At 37.3% G+C, this 18,334-nt stretch overlaps 1 protein-coding gene and 1 non-coding gene across 2 annotated transcripts; one reads left to right on the top strand and one right to left on the bottom strand.

Annotated features, from left to right (window-relative positions):
* Positions 1 to 65: 65 nt before the first annotated feature.
* LOC138707509 (facilitated trehalose transporter Tret1-like) lies at positions 66 to 17,129 on the bottom strand. Its single transcript, XM_069837027.1, has 6 exons — positions 16,998 to 17,129; positions 15,003 to 15,376; positions 10,567 to 10,839; positions 7,238 to 7,546; positions 4,516 to 4,624; positions 66 to 3,161 (listed from the first exon to the last, which is right to left on the bottom strand). Exons 1-6 carry the CDS (start codon positions 17,041 to 17,043, stop codon positions 2,893 to 2,895), a joined length of 1,380 nt encoding a protein of 459 aa, XP_069693128.1. The 5' UTR covers positions 17,044 to 17,129; the 3' UTR covers positions 66 to 2,892.
* TRNAC-GCA (transfer RNA cysteine (anticodon GCA)) lies at positions 16,416 to 16,487 on the top strand. The gene has a single exon. It is a non-coding gene; the product is annotated as a tRNA-Cys (tRNA).
* Positions 17,130 to 18,334: the final 1,205 nt, after the last annotated feature.

Here is an 18,334-nt window from a genome sequence, read left to right on the forward strand (position 1 = left end):
ATAATGACACTTAATGTTGAATTAGTGTAAGCAATACACAGATGTACACATAATAACGACAAAAATTGATTGTATATAATACATTTCAGTATAATCAATATGTAACAAAATTACACAATTATATTACATGAAATTTATTACAACAGAAGGTATGTGAAGAAAATATTATTTAGAATGGACAACTATAAGCCATAACTCACATTATGGTACTGACAATAACTTTTTATTATAATATAACTTATATATGTAACTTTGTACAGTATGGTCTATTTACAATATTTTTAAGGAAATTTAGCTTGTCTCTCTTGCAACACAATTCATATAATTTAATTTTATACTATTCATGCATTTGGTTAATAGCATACAAATGAAGAAATAACTGTGTACTAGTTTCTCACATATCTGTCTTTGATAACGTACTTTAAAACTTACAAAATTTTGAAACAAATTTTCTGTAGTAAAAATGTAAAATCACTCAGTTATTTACATTTGAAGGGTACACGAGAAAAACGATGAATGTCACAATTCTGTTTGGAGTGACGTAATTATCTAATTTAATAGTTTATAAGTAATTGATTAACTAGCGGACTTACTCGTGTTAATTACGTAAGTCTGTGCGGCTTACAGCTGTTTCGGTGCTTCATCACACCATCCTCAGAGCCTACTAGATCTCGGCGTCATCTCGAACTTCTCTGCCTGTTGTGTGGGTGCGTTTGATTGTTGAAAAGTGGAGTCAAATAGTGTGTGTGTTCTGAAATTGATCTGTGTGTTGAGAATTTGATCAGGGTGTGTTTTAGTGTGTTTGTATATTTCATATTGTTCTAGTGTGTTCGAGTTTTTGGTTCTTGGGTTGTATGTGTAGGATTTCCATGTCCGTATTTATGTTATTGTATGTATGGTTAGCATTGGTTATGTGATCGGCGTATGTAGATCAAGTAGGCTCTGAGGATGGTGTGATGAAGCACCGAAACAGCTGTAAGCCGCACAAACTTACATAATTAACACGAGTAAGTCCGCTAGTTAATCAATTACTTATATTCAAGTGTTAAAAGTAGTGTACGCAAGATTCAAAATGGATTAATAGTTTACTTCAAACTTTAGTGTTGTTTTAAAAGTAACTTGTCTCCAGAGATATAGTGATTCTTGCCTTCATTTTCGATAGGAACAGCAATAACATTAAATTAGATAATTATCTCACTCTTAACAGAACTAGGAGATTCATCGTTTTTCTCCTGTATTCTGCATTTGTTAATAGTACGCAATTATAAATTCATTTGAGATAAATTTTTAATGAGCGATTGACAGTATGAAGGTGATGTAGGAAATTATATACAGACATAAATGTAAGTTAAAGGAGCATATTATATACACAAGTTCGTATTCAGATCAATATCTTAGCCCAACTTTTTATGCTGAAAACATAGGCTAGAAATTCGGAAAAGTCAAATGGACTTCGTGGTGGAAAAAGAGCGTAAAGGAATAGGTTTCCTTGGACTACACCTGCTTTCCTTGTTACCATTTCACCACTTCTCTGTGACTGTTTTCATTCACATCATTTAGTAAGGGGTAGCTACTGCATTGTGTCACTTCCGGATGATATTATTCACAGATGAAGACTCGGACAGTGAGACAAGTAAAAAAAGGAGTTCCTCGAACTTCACGAATCACTCCATAGAATTCCATCTGTACAATTGAGGCGCTGACATGAGAAAGGTAGTAACTGCCAAAAAACAAATTTTTTCAGGGGAAGCAAAAAACAAATTTAAGAACACTTTCTCGCTTACATTATTACAGAAACTGCTTTAAATGAAAGACATACACTCATGTTTGTGTCACATATGAAATTTGAAAAGTCTGGCACATATTTATCTGTGAAATCCTATTTTTTGAAAATACAACATTGAAATCACTCCTTAGCCAAACTGAGAATTAACGTTATTTATACATTATGCACAAATTTTTCGGTAAAATGCATGATACTTTTCATCGAGGAAGTCTAACATAGATAACAAGTCTCTCTTTTTGGCATCATGGACGACTGGTCTTCTTTCAAGGCGTTGCAAGCACTGCAAGTTAGTGATTGACGTTAATGACTGTCCTTTCTTAAAAATCCTGTGCTCTGTCCACATTTCAAGGCCATTAAATGAATGTCTTGTTTTTATTAGAGGAAAATCAGCTCTTGAGAGTCTAATCCAGTTGAGGGTGCTGATTTTGATAGGAGTTGTATTCAAAAACTTGTCACATTCTGCAGAAAAGTCGAAGAAATCCTCATCCTTCATCATTATTACATTATTAGGCCTTACTTCTTCTGGAACCATGGTCTTGCATCTTTTTTTTTCTTTTCTCTATGATGCTAAATTCCCTATCACATGGCATGTAGGAATGTTCTGAAACCAGGAATTTCAAGTCCACTGAATCAAAATGTTTCTTGGCAATAATGTAAATCAGGACCATTAGAATCATCCGATTCTTATTCTGCCCTGCACAGTTATCAGCCCATATTCGTCTAGACACACTCTGATGTTGTAAAGGAGTTACTACCTTCTCCGCGCCAACAGCTGTGTACATACAACTTACAACATCCAGTGACTACGTTTCCAATTTCGTTTCATTACATACGGACATACTACCTTCTCTGTCCCATTGGCATGGCCATTTACTACCTTCTCAATGAAAAACCTAAAAATTCGAATTTTTGGCAGTTACGACCTTTCCCATGTCAATGACTCAATTGTCTTTCTCAACACACAGATTTGAGTACCGGAATATTCAAACTGAATTAGTAATGGAAGTGAGTACGCACACTTTACACTAAGAGATTTCGAAGGTCTGTTACAACGTTATGAAACGAAGAAGATCATATAATTCCAGCAATACTCATTCAAAAGTACTTCACTTGTTAAGTATTGCTTGGATTTCTTGAAGAGATTTTCCTTTCGTTTCTGGAAGCAGGAAAAAGATGAAAGCTCCGGAACATGCGGTGAATATGGCGAATATCCAGAAAGTGTAATGGTTGCCGAGACCTTCAGCCATATTGCTGTAGAACTTCGTTATGAGAAAGCCGATGACCCAGCAGAAAGACGCGGTACAAGCAGATGCGTTGCTCTTCACGTTAGATGGGAAAAGTTCGCCCATCACAGCCCACGGAAGAGGTCCGAAACCTTAAAACAGTAAATTTAATCACTTAATAGAATCGCGCAACGTAGAGTGCTTGTAAAAAATATATATACATACAGGGCTTTCATTTCAAGACTTCCCAGTCTAAGTAACTAATTATTTAATTTGAATTCAATTTAAACAAAAAACACATCAATTTAGATATTGAGGGGGAAGTCTGAAACCAGGCTTAATTGAATTTTAGATTTCACCCACACCCCCAATCACCCAACTTTGAAATTACAAATGGCACCCTATATTTTTATACTTAAGGGGGGAGGATGGTATTTTTTTTTGGTGAAAAATGAGTGAATTAAAAAAAAAATCTTTAAATACTTTGTGATATGTGTGGAATGCATTGCATAACATTTTGTGGGTATTTGTGCCCTTATCGGATGTTGAGACATCATTTTTAAACTCTCTGCGCTATGGATTTTTAAATAAGCCACCCCCTTTTATCGGTTTACGGTAACTTCACTTTTTTGCTACATTGCCAGACAAAAATGGATATAATTTCTGAACTATTAAATATACATGCATGAAATTTAGAACACACATTCTTTAGACTATTAGGAAACTTTTCTCTGTAACAGAATTTTATTAATTGATTTCATTTTAAAACTACGTCCGTTTGTTTACAAGAAAGGAATTCAGAAAAGTGTTATTAAATTTTAATTTTTTATTTTACAAACTTAGGGACTAATATCAAAATTCTGTCATAGACAGCTTGTAGAGCATGCTTTTGCAAGTACATTTCAAAAAACGGGATGAATCTACCTTTAAAAATGGTTTAGATATATCGATTTTAATAAAATCCTGCATTGGGTATATTTTTTTCAAATCTGGGCCCCCAAATATTTTTTTTCAAAATATTTATTTTTGGTTGAGTTTCTACAGGTATAAGCTCTCTACATACAAAAAATTAGTATTTTACACCAAATAGGAAAAAAGTTTTAAAAATAGGCCTACTGTCCTCTCTCCTTAAATATGATAGAGCATTCAATTGTTTGTACACCTCATTCGTTTTCGCATCTTTTGTTTTTTTATCGTCGCCTGGCAACCTGTAGTTTTTGTTATTATCAGTTGATTGTAGGATGAAAATACAGCTCATTTTGTGTAATTTCCTGAATAACAAAATACGTAATCAGTAATTTAATTGTTTGCTTTTGACAAGTATGGTTTAATTCATTTTTAAAATATTTTTCTCATGAATACAAATTTATTCTACACACACACTCTCTTTTGAACTCTGAAATGTTGAAATAATTTTGTTTATGGGCAAGTTATAATATAGAAGTTTCGTTAACGGACAGTAATTTAGTACTTTATTTTTTTTTTATAATACTGAAGTAAACTTACCGACAGAATATACAACGATGTAGAACACAAGTGAGATGATTGGAAGCCAGCCGATTGAAGACACGTCCTGGCCGTCGTTGCTCATAAAGAAATACACACCCAGAACAATCTGAAAGACAGGGAAGTTCTTAGTTACACAATCATTGAAGTTTTAAACAGCATATTTTTTAGCTGTTTCCAATATTATTGACATATAATACATAACTAAAGTTTAGTGTAATCGAGCACACGCTACAGTTCCTCGATAATAATTGAATAACAGTGTTGAGACACAGGATCCAAACTTAACCTAACGGCTTTGCTGCCAATAAATTAAAGTTAACAACTTTTCCTTATTCCTCAGTGATAAACTAGCTGTAATAATAATTTTTATGCCATCTTAGCATTATAAACAAGTCGTTACTACATCGAAAATCGTGCGTAATTCTCTTATGGGACGCGTACCGTAAAAGCAATGACGTGTGTGCTATGATGTAATACCGGAACGCTTGCTGTCTTGGTTATCGTTTCTACGCGCGACGTAACAAGAAATGAAATGCAGGACTGAAGGTAACGTATCATTTATTTCCATTCTTTAACAATTTTGTATCACTTTTGTAATATCACGAAAAACAGTTCTGTGGTTCAGAGAAACTATATTAACGAAATAAAGGAACATTTGTAACATAACCTGCAAGATCATCCATTACTCTTTACTCAATGCCAAGGCCAGGCGCAACTAATCTATACGAACATATGAAGATATAGTCCCGTCGCTCTAATTTCCGGCAGCCAATCACGTTGCAGGTCGGCTACATTTAAACGTGTGCGTCTTGTGATTCGCTGATGAAGACGTTATGAATTTCCTAAGGCTCGATAAATACTTAATATAATCGCCCGCCATTTTAGCTCTTTCGTTGGCGTTCGCAGAAAGCACACGAGGACGTTATTTGCCGCTCAATTATTTGCTGAATTACAGTGCGTTTGATTTATTATCATAGGAGCTACGACATGATAATGTTTAACGGTGTGGCAAATAGATTCCTCGTGTGGTAGCTCGGCAACGAAAGAACAAAAATGGCGAACGATACTACGTACCTAGACTTTATAGAGTCTTCACTTCCTAAGACGTAAGCAAAGAGGAGGAGTCACGCCGGGAATAATAGCGTCGCGACTATAATTTGTCAGTTATAGATTCCGAATTGAATTTCTTTCCTACAATTTATAATGCTATGATACCATGAAGTGCTATATCCAACTTGTGGATAATCTTATCATGACACTCTGACTATTGTCGCACGAACGATAGTGACTGCGACAACATTCATGTAAAAATCATGAAGATTATCCACTTGTTGCATAAATAATTATTATGCTTTATATATAATAAATTATATTATAAAATAATATAATACATTGTAAAATTATATATCAAATTCGTTTAATATTTGTATACAATATATAGGCGTATGCTTTACTTCTCATAGAAGTTTTGTTTTTTCATTGTCAGCGCTATGAAATCATTACATAGGCTATTTTAATTGTTGATGAGGCCAACGTCTCAACTCTCATTATAAAGGAACTCTGAGTCTAGACATTACAGATAATGACGGATTTATTATTTCATCGGCCCAATTTATTTTGAGTACATAAGTCCACACCTGTGGAGTAACGGCTAGCGCGTCTGGCAGCGAAACCAGATGGCCCGGGTTCGATTCCCGATCAGGGCAAGTTACCTAGTTGAGGTTTTTTTCCGGGGTTTTCCCTCAACCCAATATAAGCAAATTCTGGGTAACTTTAGGTGCTGGACCCCGGACTCATTTCACCGGCATTATCACCTTCCTCTCAGACGCTAAATAACCTGAGATGTTGATAAAGCGTCGTAAAATAACCTACTAAAATAAAAAAAAAAAAATGTGTACATAATGTATCTAGATGTATGAATAATTGTATGTGTTATATTTCCGTTTTGTCGATTGCTAGCTGGTGTGATGTTAGTGCCAACTCTAGGGAAAAAGCAGAATCTTACGCTCAAACTGGTTTGAAGGTAATTTAAATCAGTCTTGCTACGTCAAAGGTACCGACGCGCAGTGTCCATACTTATATAGTCCCATCGCTCTAATTTCCGGCAGCCAATCACGTTGCAGGTCGGCTACATTTAAACGCGTGCGTCTTGTGATTCTCTGATGAAAATGTAACGCATTTCCTAAGGCTGGATAAATGCTTAAAATATAATCGCCCGCCATTTTGGCTCTTTCGTTGGCGTTCGCAGAAAGCGCACGAGGACGTTATTTGACGCTCAATTATTTGCTGAATTACAGTGCGTTTGACTTATTATCATAGGAGCTACGACATGATAAAGTTTAACGGTGTGGCAAATAGCTCCCTCGTCTGGTAGCTCGGCAACGAAAGAACAAAAATGGCGAACGATACTACCTACCTAGACTTTATAGAGCCTTGAGTTCCTAAGACGTAAGCAAAGAGAAGGAGTCACGCCGGGAATAACAGCGTCGCGATTATAATTGCCTATACGTTGGTCAGACATGTGCAGTCTCAATCAAGGGAGAGACAATTGTTCGCTGTGCGGAAATTTGTGAGGCGAGATAAATCCTGTCTCAATCCTTGGCTTTACATTTATTCCTCAGTAATCCATGTTAGGAACTGATAACGACTAAAACACTGAGATTAAGTAGGAAGGTCTTATCGACTATATATAGGGAGCAACCAAGCAAGCACTACTCACCAGGCCCAGGATCATGCCGCCGGCAGAAATGAGGAGCAACATCTTCCTACCCAATCGTTCCACGACGAGGGGCGTTACACCAGAAGCTAAGAACATGACCCAGCCGATGATGATGGTGGCTTCGGCGCCCCCCAGGGACCCGCCGCTGGCTGTGAAGATGTCCTGGCTGTAGAAGAGCACCGCGTTTATGCCCGACAGCTGCTGGCCAGCTACGAGTCCCAGGGACAGATACAGCGCCTTGATGTTGCCCTTGGTGGCTATCAGATCGCTCAACTTGGCCTTGTTCTTCATCTCCTCCTCAACTGTAGCCTAAAAATTTAACATGGCTCTTAGCATTGGAATCAATATTTTTACGTAAAGAAAACAGTACATTGCGAGTTTTATTTGCATTCAAAGTGAGGTCATTTGCCTGAAACCAGTTTGTCACCTCATTAAATGCTTGAGACATTATAAGTTTTAACTCCAAACCATTATTATAGAGATTAAGATTCAATTCATTGAGTTTCTCTGTTACGTCGACTAGAAACCTGCAGAAAAGTATATTCTACTAGTGGCTTGTGCAGCAAATGCTGCAAACTAAGTTCGTTAGACGTTCAAATAAAAATTTTTCAGATTTATTTTCAATGAAGAATACTTGTCTTTTTGATAGTTATTTGCTTCCATAATAATGAAACATACTCCCCCTGAGTGGATTTTTTTAGGCCAAATACTTTTTCTTGAACCTATCCAACTTCAGTTTTTGAGTTTCAACGCGAAAACGCAAGTATCAATGTCAGGACAATAGCAGTAGCTATTTCAGGTCATTGTGGATTGTAGGCAAAAGTTAAAAAAAAATGTCAGGTTTTGCTAAGCTTTCGAACAATAGCATTTTCGTATAGCTCCTGCATGTAGAACTTGAAATGTAGAGCGTAAAATCATTTTATCCTACTAAGAGATCCTGCTGAAATTATCTGGAGACTACAAAATTTTCTAGGCCTCTTATTTTATCAGTAAGTAATACCTTTTGATCTTTCCTTAGGAACTGTAATTTTTGCGCTCTCTCGAGCCAATGCTGAAGACAATGACACATATCAATATCTACACTACACCGCCATTAAGTATAAGAAAATGACCCAACCCCACTGGGTTAATAAGTATAAACATATTTGATTTTTAATAACAATATTATTATCTTACTTAAGTTTTGTAGTTATACTGTATATAGGAGCCACTCAGTAAATTATAGAAATGAAGATCTAAATTAAGATATTCTCTACATTTACTTACATAACCTCAAAACGTTTCACTTTCATGTCATCAATATAGCATCAATATTATGTACAATTAATGAAAAAATAGATTCATCATGATATTAACTATAATAATATTTAATTTCTAACGGTAGTAATGTCATCAAACCACCTCAAGTTTCGTAGATTTGAATATCCAATACACAGCTGTATTCAGAAAATTATACAGTGCAGAATCAGTTTTTAATAACAAATTGAATTGAGCTCTAAATTTGTCGGCAATCCTGCAGGTCATGGCCTTCATGTAATAGCCTATTGTTGATTGTAGTGTGTGTTTTGTTCTGAAATTCAATCAAGTCGGCCGTGATTGAATAAAATTAGTTCTCAAAACTGACAACAGATGGATTTTGGAAAATAGGAAAATTATGTAGGAAAATTGACATTTCACTGAAAACTACTACTTTTCCGAAAAACTTTGGATGCCAGGCATGAAAATGAGGGGTCACTCATTAAAATCCGTTCAGCCGTTTTCCCGTAATTTCCATTACCAGTTCAAATTATATATATAGATTATCCATATGCTAAAAAGGATAAATGTTCATCTTCTCTCTTGCTTAAAAAAGTCCTTTGTGCAGGCGCTTGTATTTCCATATTTTGACTATGCTGACATTTTACTGACTGACCTTTCCAGCAACAACAAAACGAAACTTCAACGTGCTCATAATTTGTGTGTACGTTTTGTAAGCAATGTTCGTAAATATGATCATATTACCCCATCCCTGGAAACAATAGGTTGGCTTAAACTAGATAAGAAAAGAAATTTACATTCACTTCTCCTTCTCTTCGAAATCTTGAACTCTTCTATTCCTTCGTACTTGTCGTCTCGCTTCACTTACCTTTCTTCCCACCACAATCTGAACACACGCTCTCGCCATGAAACAATACTAACAATACCATCCTAACGCACCTCCTCATACTCATCCTCTTTCACAATAGCCCTGCCAAGACTCTGAAATTCGTTACCTGCTAGCATTAGGGACTGTCGAAATAAAATTGAATTCAAACACAAACTTACTAGGCACTTGGCCAGTAATTGAGACTCGTTCAGACATGGTTTCTTGTAAATAGTTCTCTTAATGTGTCACAAAATATCTCAGTATATGGTAATTTCATCACTATAGAATTTTGTTATTGTAGGTTTAATTTGTAATTCAGTAAATACAAAAATATTCTTTGTTCTTAACTTCTATGATAAAATGTCTAGCTTTCATTAATCAGGTAATCTTGTCGTACTTTAATTTTTATTGTAATTGTAATTGTAAATTTAATGTTAATTGTAATTTTATTGTTCATATTATACTGGGTGTTCATTTCAAAGTGTGTCATGACGTCACTGTTGTTGGGTCACCGATTTGAAGCGAGTTTCAGCTTAAATGTTAGAGAAGTTGCCTATTATTTAAGGCGTTCTTCAATCTGGACTTGAGAACGTGTACGGTATAACTTGAACGTCGTAGCAACAGATGGCGGTCTGTACGGTCTGTGTGCTACCATAACCTCTTTCGAACTGTGTTTTGCGCCAGCAAGTCGTACGCAGGGTATTTGTTATCATCGGTTGCGTACGATAACATTACACAACACAAATCAAATGCTCCGTGTCCATGTTGACTGTCGAAGTTAATGTCAACAAATACGTAAGTAATCGTCTTAACCCTCTCCCCATATCCTGACAGTACGTATTTCCAAACAGTTCACATTCCTGCCACTACCGGCGTTACCGTACGTATCGGCACGTACTCTTCAGAATGAACGCCGTACTTGCTAGCCAACTTCTCTGCCTCTTAGATTATACACCTGAGCTGCGGAAGTGTAGGAAGATTGAATTCCCTAGGCTCATCACCTAGCCACATGACGGCATACAGCGAGCCAAGACACATTTTGAACTGAACACCCAGTAGTTGTAATCCCCTGGTAGAGGGGCAGAGAAGGCCTGACGGCCTTATCTCTACCAGGTTAAATAAATAAATACTAAATAGAAAGGCAAAGTATGGAAGCCACTCAGAGTCTGCAAATAGAATATAGAATGTAGAACAAAGCACTCACTTGCATTCCTTCCAGCTCCTTCTGAATTCCGTTTCTGCTCTGCCCACGGAACCACTGCAGCGCCTTAGCTGCTTCTTCTTGTTTCCCCTTGGCCAGCAAGTAGTAGGGCGATTCGGGGAAGAAGAAGAAAGACACAGCGAACATCACAGGTATGATCGCAGACACGACGGCCAGTATGGAGTATTGCACATAAGGCCCGATGCAGTATTCGACCAGGAAACCCACGACGATCAGCAGCTGCAGGAAAGAGCCTAGAGCTCCTCGAACGCGGTTCTGGAACAAAAGGAAGAGCTTTAAATATGTGTATGCTATGAACTAATTTTTAGTACGTTATTTTACGACGCCTTATCAACATCTTAGATTATTTAGCGTCTGAATGTGATGAAGGTGATAATGCCGGTGAAATGAGTCCGGGATCCAGCACCAATAGTTAAGGCTGGTTCACAATAAACCGGAATCAAGAATCGGAACGAAAACGAAAACGGTAAAATTGTTAAAATGTGTACATTTAAATGTGAGCATTCACAATTAACGAAAAGCTTGCCGGAGCCCAGGATCGAGAACGGAGAGTTGGCCAAGTTTCAACTTTGGCGTTCACGTTTCCGATCACAGCCCACTAGATTCATTATATTGCCATCTAAAAGCTATTTTGTCGTCATATATTTTGTAGCAAGAAGACCGTGACATAACCTATGCATTATTTTGTTCTGTGCTGTGCATCATCTAGCAAGTTTTATTTGATGAGATTCTAATATTGAGTGTTGAGGAAAATCCTCACGTTTACGATAAGCGGCGCGCCTCGTATAAAGATGAGAAAATGGAGGAGAATATGTGGCTTTCAATAGCTGCATCTTTGAACACCGATCGGAAGCGAATCATATTTTATTACCGTACTGTAATGGTTGTATTACACGCTATATATTTATGCTTCAATTCAATAACTACTGTTGTGTTCATTTTTGTTCTATTACAAATTTTTCTTCTCTAATTATTTTACGTTATGGTAGACTTAAAATAGGTTGTGATACTAAAGATGCATGGGCATATTTATAGTACCGTACCTAATTAAATGTTTCAGTTGAAATTTCGAAGTTGGTTAACCTGTGTTTATGTTGGCTGCCTTGTACTCATGAGAGAACGCCATTGGTCAATTATACACAAATAACATCAGAATGCATAATATCGACTTTACATATCGTTATTGACATGCATATCGATATGCATAGTCGTCTACGTTCTCGGTTTATTGTGAATCAAAAATTTTCATATTCACGTCCTCAGCTTCTCGTTTTCATTCTGGCTCTCGTTCCCGTTTTATTGTGAACCAGCCTTTACCCAGCATTTGCTCATATTGGGTTGAGGGAAAACCCAAGAAAACCTCAACCAGGTAACTTTTCCAGACCGGGAATCGAACCAGAGCCACCTGGTTTCGCGGCCAGACGCGCTAACCATTACTTCACAGGTGTGAACGCTATGAACTAAATTGTTGTGTGAATTGAAAGGCAATGATTTCAATAACTCGAAATAGTTGAAGACATTAAAATATTGTTATTATCGGTTTCTGTTTTTTAAGAGACACTGGGACTGAGTTTTGAAACTTTTAAAGTTTTTGATTAATTTCTTTCAAATTCGGCAGGTTTTTGTGTCTGCACATTTAAATAACAGTACCAAATTTCATAAAGTTTCATTCATTAGTTCCTTAGATATTAATTTTCACGTATTTTAATGATATTAAATTATGCATAAATTCAAAACATCCCTGACGGCTTCACATTGTTTTTGCTTTTAAAACACTTCAGATTGTTTTGTAGTGTGTTCTGTGTTCTGTATGCATTGTTGTAGTCTCTTGAAAGATGATGTAATCGTGTATGTGTTCTTATTTTCGTATGTTAGTGTGATGTATTTAAGACAGCGTATATGATTATGTCTCGTGACGAGAATATTGTACGAAATAGAAATTTATCCTTTGAAGAGGTGGTAAAATTCAAATACCTGGCAGCAACAGTAACAGATATAAATGATACTCGGGAGGAAATTAAACACTGAATAAATATGGGAAATGCCTGTTATTATTCGGTTGAGAAGATTTTCTCATCCAGTCTGTTGTCAAAAAATCTGAAAGTTAGAATTTATAAAACAGTTATATTACCGGTTGTTTTTTATGGTTGTGAAACTTGGACTCTCACTTTGAGAGCGGGACATAGGTTAAGGGTGTTTGAGAAAAGGCGCTTAGAAAAATATTTCGGGCTAAGAGGGATGAAGTTACAGGAGAATGGAGAAAGTTACAGAACACAGAACTGCACGCATTGTATTCTTCACCTGACATAATTACGAACATTAAATCCAGACGTTTGAGATGGGCAGGGCATGTAGCACGTATGGGCGAATCCAGAAATGCATATAGAGTGTTAGTTAGGAGGTCTGAGGGAAAAAGACTTTTGGGGAGGCCGAGACGTAGATGGGAAGATAATATTAAAATGGATTTGAGGGAGGTGGGATATGATGATAGAGACTGGATTAATCTTGCTCAGGATAGGGACCAATGGCGGGCTTATGTGAGGGCGGCAATGAACCTCCGGGTTCCTTAAAAGCCAGTAAGTAAGTGTGATGTAGGCCTATTTGTTTTGTTCTTGTGTTTGTGTTGCGTTTTCTGTTTTCATTTAGTCTTTCTTATGATGTTGTCTGTTACGTTGTGGTTGTATTTATATTTAGAAACAAGAAAGTACAAAGAATAAACATTTCCGAAAAAGAAGGTCATATGCAGGCTTCGAGACTTCGGACCCAATAGAGTGGGAAATCCGCATAACGACGTTCTGAGTATAGTGGTAAAGCGTACAGTGGGTGGGGGTACTTTAGAATGAATGCCAATAAATACGCATAGGAAAACGCTCTGGATTTAAAGATTCTGACAAATAATTTGGTTTTCATACAAACTGTGTCTGAAGCTATTACACGGTTAGAAAAGTCAGAGCAAGAGATGCCGGAAGCCCTCAAATTAATTTAGAAAATGATGAAGAGAATTAATGAGACACCAAGTACACCAGTTACTGAACGTGTAAAACAGAAGTGGAAATCAATTTTAAGTAATAATAACGGATATGGAACATTGTGTAACATAAACAGCAAATTAGTGGATATAGAGTCACCCGAGAATGAAGGACTGTCTGTTAGAGACTGCAACGATGTTAGGTTTCTTCGTTTTGCTCCTATCACGTCATGCGACGTAGAGCGCAGCTTTCTACAGTACAAACTTTGGCAGATAACCGAAAAATATTTACGTTTGAGACACTGAGAATGTGTCTTGTAGTAGGTACATTGCAATTCGGTTCTGTAACTGCACTTCCTAAAGACGACCAATAGGATAAATGAAAAAATTAAAATTGCTACATGCTTATTTCCACCATTAACACTGTGTATAATTAAACACAAATGCTTATAAAAGACAGGAGAATAAATGCTTTTCACATTCTTTTGACGTCATTGTGCAACGTATATTTACTTTCAGAATGTACATATATGTGTGTTTCCCCGTACTACCGTACTCTACTCTAAATAGCAACGTTATTACCTCAACACATCTCTATCTACCTGCAGCGAGTCAACAACCTATAGTGCATGCACAGTAAACTTATTTTGTGCGAGATCGTGCGTATTTGCTTGTTTTCCGCACAGAACCAATACGCGGTAAGTGTGAAATACCACATTCAGTATTCCCAACGTAACACACATAACAATTTCCCTCTTCTTACCGCTTAAGCGCGACATTCATTTTACTGCTTTAGGCTTTTAACATATTATTTTTAGAGACGTTTAACATAGTAATAATTATAAATTGGAAACTTATCACTGCAATTTCACCTAAATTCAATGTTAATTATTGTTTTTAAATATTTGCAAAAATTAAGTAAAGTCTACTACTCCACGAAACTTATTGCATTCCTGATACAAGTAACATTAAGGAAGCCGTGAAAAAATCAACAAGATTCCAGATGCCGATGTTATTACTGCAATATGTTATATAAATAATATTGTTAAAATATTAAAATGAAAAATAAATAATTACATAACCTTACCGTTTGTTTTAAGTTCGCATTTATAGACTGGGGGAAAAAAAGACAGACGTATATCACGGCATGCTAGAGTATAGTAAACACAGAAAACATTTTATAGCAACAATGTTGAAGAAAGATATTTTGGTTTTCCGAAGTTGCCGTCATTAAACAGAAACCAACATGGAGATTTCATTGCAACTAATTAGAAATTCGTCTTTCAGGTGTGTAATAAACGATCTTCGCACAAAATAATGTACGATACACGAGTGGTATGTTTGTTTTCATGTCCTCGAACACGAAAATGTCAACATACCGCTCTTGTAACGTATATTACTAGTATCGGGTCCAAAGTCTCGAAGCCAGCCATGTGTAATTCATGCTCACCTCGGATATTTCTCCGACGTACATAGGTGCTACTGCAAACACCATTCCGACGCCGACGCCTATGATGAACCTGGCGACGCAGATTGGAGCCACGGTCTCCACGAAAATGATCATCATCCAGCCGATGAAGGAAGGAATCGCCGACAAGAGGAGAGTCCACTTGCGACCGATGGCGTCGGCTAGGTTGGCTGCAATGAATGGCCCCACTATTGCCCCGGCCGGCGTGAGGGAACCGATCCAAGATGTTTCTTCTGTGTCGAAGAGCGCCCAACCTTCATTCTCTGAATTCTGTGGATCCTTTGGGATTGAAACTTTTGGTAGTGCAGGTGAGGTCCAACCCAGTGCGCAGCCTGCCATCACCGTCGCAAGATTTGCTGTTCGTAACAGACACATAAACTCCATTTGATATGTGCCAGATGTAAACAGAGTTGCCACACTAAACGAAGAAGTTCGTTCGTTTAACGTAAAATAGGCATATCACATTTTCTATTTATTTTCCTGTGAAATTTTAAAAGTTTTAAAATGTTTTTATAACGTGAAATAATTATTATTGTTCAAGTTCTGTAGAAAATTGAATTGAAATGGGAGTGTGGAAATATTTCTTAATCTTCTAAATTTAGTTTGAAATAAGCGTATCTTATTGTCTGTGTTCTCTGAACATTTAATTAAAATTAAGTTATGGAATGAAAGAGTAATGGAACGGAGAAAAATCCTCTCTGGCACCGGGATTTGAACCCGGGTTTTCAGCTCTACGTCCTGATGCTTTATCTACTAAGCCACACCGGATACCCATCCCGGTGTCGGACAGAATCGTCTCAGTTTAAGTTCCAACTCTTGGGTTCCCTCTAGTGGCCGCCCTCTGCACTACGTCATAGATGTCTATGAACGTAGGACTGAAGTCCACACATGTGCTGAGATGCACTCGTTATGAATGACTAGTTGGCCGGGATCCGACGGGATAAGCGCCGTCTTAAACAACGAAGTGATTTACGCATATCATATATATTATTTTAATGTACCGAAGTACATATGATATTTCCATGCATATATTCTGCATCGTCATACGATGAAACAGTAATGGATCGGAGAAAAATTCTCTCTGGCACTGGGATTTGAACCCGGGTTTTCAGCTCTACGTGCTGATGCTTTAACCACTAAGTCACACCTGATACCATCCCGGTGTCGGACAGAATCGTCTCAGTTTAAGTTCCAACTCTTGGGTTCCCTCTAGTGGCGCTTATTCCGTCGGATCCCGGCCAACTAGTCACTCATAACGAGTGCACCTCAGCACATGTGTGGACTTCAGTCCTACGTTCATAGACATCTATGACGTAGTGCAGAGGGCGGCCACTAGAGGGAACCCAAGAGTTGGAAATTAAACTGAGGCGATTCTGTCCAACACCGGGATGGGTATCCGGTGTGGCTTAGTGGTTAAAGCATCAGCACGCAGAGCTGAAAACCCGGGTTCAAATCCCGGTGCCGGAGAGAATTTTTCTCCGTTCCATTACTCTTTCATCGTATGATGACGCAAAATATCTGCATGGAAATATCATATGTACTTCGGTACATTAAAATATATATTAAGTTATGGAGTTTATTTTAAATCTTCCAAGTTATTTTGTGTAACTTAAAATGAACATTGCTCGTATTTCGCTCTCTAACACAGTTTAAATACAAAAGTTGAACGGCATATCATCTGTAACTTTTCTTATGATTTTAAAAACAATGTTGGCTACATGGCTATGACCTCCCACTCCCCTATTCAAAGCAAGCGTTGCAAAATCGCACAATTCATATCTTTAAAATGCACGTTTTTCTGGAAAACACTGCAAAATATTATTTTAATTTTTCGTTGCTCTTTACGAAAGGAATCATCCACCAGAAGTAATGCCATTACTTATGGTTCAGGCTGTGTAATAGACTTAATGAATGGGCCGATTGAAAGACTGACATAACTCTATATTCGTATTTTCTGTGTTTAAAACGTTTTCTTACCTGCTGTAGCAGCGAGATATTGCGTTAGTACACGTGAAGGTTCCATTTTCTGTGTGATTAGCGTACAAGTTTTTCGGCAGAAAATACGTCTCCAGCGAACCACAGAGCTAAATAATTTAAATCTCCATTCGAGTTGCACATATTTATACTTAATTATAATGATATCAGCCACTCATCGTTATCAGTATATCGATGGAAATTTTACATAATCTACTTGCATTGTTAAATAGCGATAACCATCTATTGGACGATACATTGTCTTCAGGGTTATGATCGCCACTGTCATTGGCTCTCGAAGAAGCTGACGCGTGGATCCAGGGCAGATAAGCGTCATTATCATACTGACCATGTCGATAGCAATATTTTGAATTTTTAATTCACTGTTACTTTATCGTTATATGAAGTATTGTTAATCTGTAAAAATGAATATCTAGTTTTTTGCGACAATAAATGGTGACAGCATTCCTGACATCGCAATGTTCCTTTGCATGCTGCCTGTCGGTGTATCTGATTTCCTTCACACAGCAGTTTCTCTTACATTCTTTGACAAAATTTGTTCACACTACGAATCAATTATATCGGGACTGATTTTTATGTAATGAGACGCATTTGACAATTAAATGGGTCTTTATTTTATAAAGTATCGTCGCGAGAGGTGACTTTGTGCCATTCGCGAAAATCACATGGAAGTATTCTTTAAGACCGTGACAAGGTTTTAAAGTCTACTTCCTTACGATTAGTAGTCCTTAAAACCTTGTGACGGTTTTAAAGACTACTTCCTTACGTTTTTGTATGAAATTCGCGAGTGGCACAAAGTCACCCTCCTGGCACAAAGTCACCCCGTTCGACGGTAACTAGAAAGGTGTCAATATATCGCAAGAAAATGATCATTTTCGTTTCATTATCGAGACTCTTTCTCTTTTCTCATTTTAATGTAGTTTGTACAAATACAATCTGATCCGTTTGGGTATGGATAATAGTAATTTATTATTATAAAGCTAATTTGAAGAATGCCCCAAAGCCAACTCCTGGATCTCCTCTAAAAAGTGTCCTTCGTCCTTGGAATACATCAATGCCATCAAGATGTCTTGCAACGTCATCACAGTGAGATCTGTCCCTGTCAGAACCTTCAGTACTACCCGTTGTCGCCATCCCGGCTGCAGCGAGACTGAAACACTTGGCCACGTACTGGGGTTCTCTAAGAAGGGAGAGCTACTGCGTAACAACAGACACCATCGTGCCCGTACAGCAATTGCCAACCTGCTAAGAAACAGAGGATGGGAAGTACATGAGGAGATTCATTGTGTGTCTGAAGATGATTGCCATTGAAGAGTCGA

Source organism: Periplaneta americana, chromosome 1, assembly GCF_040183065.1.
Source record: "Periplaneta americana isolate PAMFEO1 chromosome 1, P.americana_PAMFEO1_priV1, whole genome shotgun sequence".
NCBI lineage: Eukaryota > Metazoa > Arthropoda > Insecta > Blattodea > Blattidae > Periplaneta > Periplaneta americana.